Source organism: Diadema antillarum, unplaced genomic scaffold (assembly GCF_040938485.1).
Source record: "Diadema antillarum isolate AM-2024a unplaced genomic scaffold, OU_Dant_1.0 scf00000072, whole genome shotgun sequence".
In the NCBI taxonomy this organism is placed as follows: domain Eukaryota; kingdom Metazoa; phylum Echinodermata; class Echinoidea; order Diadematoida; family Diadematidae; genus Diadema; species Diadema antillarum.
This window is the reverse complement of record NW_027270961.1, coordinates 2,364,546-2,369,481: the sequence shown is the minus strand read 5'-3', so window position 1 is coordinate 2,369,481 and position 4,936 is coordinate 2,364,546. Positions and strand designations below refer to the sequence as shown.

At 42.5% G+C, this 4,936-nt stretch overlaps 1 protein-coding gene across 1 annotated transcript; it reads right to left on the bottom strand.

The window, feature by feature from the left end:
- Positions 1–788: 788 nt before the first annotated feature.
- On the bottom strand, positions 789–2,115 carry LOC139717152 (metabotropic glutamate receptor 7-like). The gene has a single exon (XM_071628653.1). It carries the CDS (start codon positions 1,347–1,349, stop codon positions 789–791), a length of 561 nt encoding a protein of 186 aa, XP_071484754.1. The 5' UTR covers positions 1,350–2,115.
- Positions 2,116–4,936: the final 2,821 nt, after the last annotated feature.

Sequence of the window (4,936 nt, the reverse complement as noted above, 5' to 3'; positions counted from 1 at the left end):
ATTTGATTCAGGCAAATAACGTCCATCATTAACGATTATAACTAGATCGTGCATCGTTGGGAGTCACGCTCCAATAATCTTAGAGTATGTGACAGCATTGTAATGTTATACTCCTACTGAACCAATGTATAATGCGGTGATCGATAAATCTCTATTACAAGTGGCTGGCAAAGTTTGCTAACTCTGCGTTTACTTACTCATCAAATCATCAAATCTCCGCTTGACCTTTAATAGCCAAGCTTTAAGCATTCCAACATCACAAAAGTACTGTTAATCTTTATCTCCTTCAGGAACCTATACCTAACAACTAATGCTCCATTTGTTGACGCAGAATAAACCTATTAAGTTAATTCCTCCAAATTGTAATCCCCTGGCTTATGATAGCGATACAGGGGCGGATGATGCTTCGTGGATGTTGTATAATAGAATCTCCCAAGGTTAAACGTTGCGATTGACAACGAACTCAATGTAATTTAACGCGTCATTGCATTAGCGCAAAATGATATTTGACGCGTTCATAATTGCATTGATATCAATGTGGATATTGCCCTTAGAGCTTCTTCATTAGTCTAATCGATCACATTGCTACATGACAGTGAATATCCAGTGACAGCTTAAATCGATTTTATGTAACATAATGATAATAGTTCATTCATTCATTCATTCATTCATTCATTCATTCATTCATTCATTCATTTAGTGGCAAGTATATGGCAGTAGAAACCATGTCAAACCTCGAACTTTCTTCCCCATTGCACATGCAGGGGTTGATACTTCCTTCCACTTTATTATGAAAGAATGAAGTAATGTGTCGTATTATCAAGCACAGTCACCGAGCTTGCACTTACCTTAAACAGACGCAGTATGTTAGCCACCATGCTAGACACGGGACTCGCCGCGGCGCCAACTACCGCCACCGTGGGTTGCGGCGGTTCGTACTCAGGGCGGCTTCCATTCGGACAGGTGAATGCATCCAGGTCTATTCTCGTGGTGGTCGAGGCCACAAACTCCATGGCTTGCTCCAAGGCATATGTGTCCCTACTACACGTGTCTAGGATCACCGCTCCCAGGTCTATCCCAGGCAGGAGTTTCGGATCGGCGTTGATCTTCCGCAGGGCGTAGACCATGGCCTCCAGACGCTGGTATCCACCCAGGTCGAACGGACCACACCCATTAATCCCATTCTCGTGCACAGGAAACAAGCCTCCGAGTATGACGTCCCCTGTGAGCTCAATCCTCTCCACCCCTTGGCAGCCGGTCCTGGTGGGGGCTGCGATCAGCACGTTGAGAAGACCTACACAGAATGTGACTGCCACTGAGCTAGACCTGGACCTACTCCGGTCTGTCATTGTGAATGGACAGGACTGAGTATGTAGTCACAGGATCGGACCAAACTCACTGCCTCCCTTGAGTGTATCCAATCACAGAAATATCTCTCTGTAGACCGGTTGATGCTGGACCGCCTCACAACGAACACCGCCCATATTGTCCCTTCATGGGATCCTCGCACGCATTATTCCCATTTGTCCACTATCAGACTAAAATTTCCAAAATGAGATGTGTAAATTCTCCACTCGCTGGTCATTTCATCTCTTTTATATGACCTGTAAAGTTCTTTTACAAGACGTGTATCTACACGTCCGTTTCCAGCACACAAGAGAGCACAGAAAACAATGTCATCCCTGATTCGTCGTTATTTCGATGCGATTGAAAAGGTTGAATAACAGCAAACAGCCATGATAGGTAATAGAGTCAGCTTGTTTCATGCCAGGCATATTTACACAGAGAAACTCCACTCCAAAGAAGTATGTAGTCAAAGCCTGTTGACAATCGGGTAGTGCACACAGCAATAGGCCTTTGTTTAGTTGCACTTTGATCACTCGACGGCTGTCGGGGAATGAAATTTTCTTTCTGCTCCAAACGCGCTTCACGTAACTAAATTGACTAAATTTATGTTTTTCCTGTATCAAACAGGGAAAAAAGGAATCAAGCGGATCTCCCGACTTACGAATGCCAGCCTCGATTCAGTGAGCAAGAATAAAGCGATTTGTCGCTGCTACCTCGAAAAAAATAATGCACTGGGGAGAACCGTCGAGGCGTGTGCGAAAACTGCGAGGCGCCCCTAGCCAGCTCTCCCTCTCTCTTCCACCGTAAAAATGCGTACGCTGGTCAACCACTTTCTGCGAATGAGAGAGAGCGTATTTCATAGCTCGGTTTTCGTCTGCGCTGTGGAGTGGTGCGAGTTATTCACGCTGCGTTTACTCAACAGTGATGGCGTGCTTCTATGAAATGCTGTCTCTTGTTTTTAACCTCACCTCAACATACGTATACGAGTGTCTTGGATTTAGTTCAAGGGAGACAGGAAAACTGTATGCATCAAAAAACTGCAGTATAATGTGCATCTTGTGGAGTGTGGATGTGTGGTTACCTGACACATTATTGTGTGTGGTATGTCTTTTGTAAAAGTGTTATTGATGGTTGAAGGGGTTTTTTTTTTTATATGTTTGTTTTATGTGTGTGTGTCTGTGTCTGTGTGTGTGCGTGTGTACGTGTGTATATGTGTGTTTTTGTTGAGGGGGGGTGTGGGAGACACGTCGTAAATTTAGAAGTGCAAGCATGGTGTTGTCAGCGGTGACACGACATTTGCTCCTACGACAGGTGCTCAGGTCCTATTTTCTTCTGCATAGGGTTAGGGTTGTAATAGGGTTTGAGGTTTAGTTTGATGGGATGATTAGGATTAGGGCTAGGGTTATGTTTGTGGGTAGAAATGATGTTTGGATTTTAGCTTGCAGATATTTCGTGGGACCAACTGTCGCAGGAGCAAATGTCATGAAACCGAAACCTGTAGGGGGTTGTTAATACTAGCTAATCATTTCTGTCACGAACGGTAATTACATTTATGAAACAGTACAGAACACTTCTGTTATCAAAAATACAATGGTAATGATTATTTGTATGTTTTTTCTTCCCATCGTAACATGTGTCGCTAACAGAACATCATCAGGTGGGCCTACAAAGCGTTGACCCATCAATCAAACATCATGAACATTCATAAATCTAATGAAAATAAACATATTATGATTATGTACAGTAGGCTTGCGTCAAGAAAAAAAAAAGTTTTCAAATTGTTCTTGGAACAGAGCATGCATCTTCTCCTATATTGTGCCGATGACAACGCTGATAAAGACATGGCGCAGGTTGCCTCTGGCGTTGATTCGTTATCAAAGAGACAGAGAGAGGATTGGTAAAGATTATATTCCTCACGTTACCCGCTCCTGAGAGGTTTATCATCGGGGTTTTTACCGCCTTGTGTGTTTGCAGGTGTGTGTGTGTGTGTGTGTGTGTGTGTGTGTGTGTGTGTGTGTGTGTGTGTGTGTGCATGTGTGAATGTGTGTTCGCGTGCCAGTCGATTCATGACAATTCATTGTGTGTGCGTGTGTATATGCGTGTGTTTCACTGCTCGTGATTACGGGCATGCACACATTGGTCAAGGGGCGGATGGGAATTTTCGTTTCGTTTTGGTGTGTTAGCAGTTACGGCGGTCGGTAACAGCTTGTTTCCTTCGTAGAAAATATTTATGAGGGAGAAACAATGAAAGAGATATCGAGGCTTCAACGTAATGGACATTTTCATCTCCTCCTCACTGTTTCACGAAAGCTGTAAGATGTCATTATTATCGTTACAGAAAAGGGGTTTTCTAAGAGCAAAGCTCGATTTTCCCCTTCAAAACGACATCAATCAAATCGGTTTCCTTCTATAACATCATACCAATTATTTTTTTTTCTGTATCATATTCTCTTCCTCAAGGTGGTATATAGCAATGTGAATAGATGATGAAACATAATTGATCATACAGATTTTATCTGAAATATTGTATGTGTACTTATTTGTATAATTTCTCTTATATATCCTTCTCTTATGTATCATATACTCTTCCTATCACTCACCAGCATTGAAGGACACGATTCTCATAGATTTACATAAGGGATGTTTCATAACAAGAAAACAGTTACATCTCGACTTTCTTTGTTTTTGCTCGCCATTTCCAAACATTACTTGAACAGTGTCATACACTATTCAGGAGTACATACAAGATATACTGTGGTGTATGCATCATTACCCCAGAGCCAGTTTTGTCTCTCTTTTGGAAATGCAATGCATACACATTTTTCTTTTTCTTGAAACAGACAGCCAGATTGTGAATATCAAGTTTATCTTGACAAAGACCGCTGTGATTGGTATTCTTTCAGTCACTGGTAAACGTGGTAGTATAGTTTGCAATATGTCTCTTGATGCATACCACACAGGCAGGTTTTACTTCTCTTTGTTTCATTTTGTTCGAAAAGGGAACAAACATTTGTTAGCGATTATGTTCGGCGTAGGGAACCTGACTTACGAGACTTTTACATACGTCAAAACTCAAAGAGATAAATATAGCAAATTTTAATCCCTGGCCCCTGGCACAGCACTGGCGTTTCTATTCTAGAGATTAGTGGGGGAGAAAAGACTCCATGAGTGAAATGGGGCGATTAAAATAGCATAAAAGCTCATCAAAATACGCGGGAGACTCGATCATGTGGCACCTGAGCCTTCAGCCCACAACACTGATTAAAACGAGCCTAGTGAAAGATTCCATCAAGGCAAGAAGATGATGTTGGTCCTTTCCCACCAAAAAAGAGTGTATACGCAACGTTTCTTGATTCCCGCTCGTCTTTCAGTACAGATTACTTACGCCCCACACGCCATATGCGGCAGGCAAGGCGAGGCGCGAAGAGATAACAAATAGTGGATCGTAGTAATAACTGAGCCATGCTGGAATGTGCCAACGTTTAGCAGTGCAGTCGACTGTCGAGTCAAATCCAAACGCTTCTTCTCAAGCCAAACCAAAAAGGAGGTCGGTCAAATGTTTAGCTGTAAACCCATGGATGCATTCTAA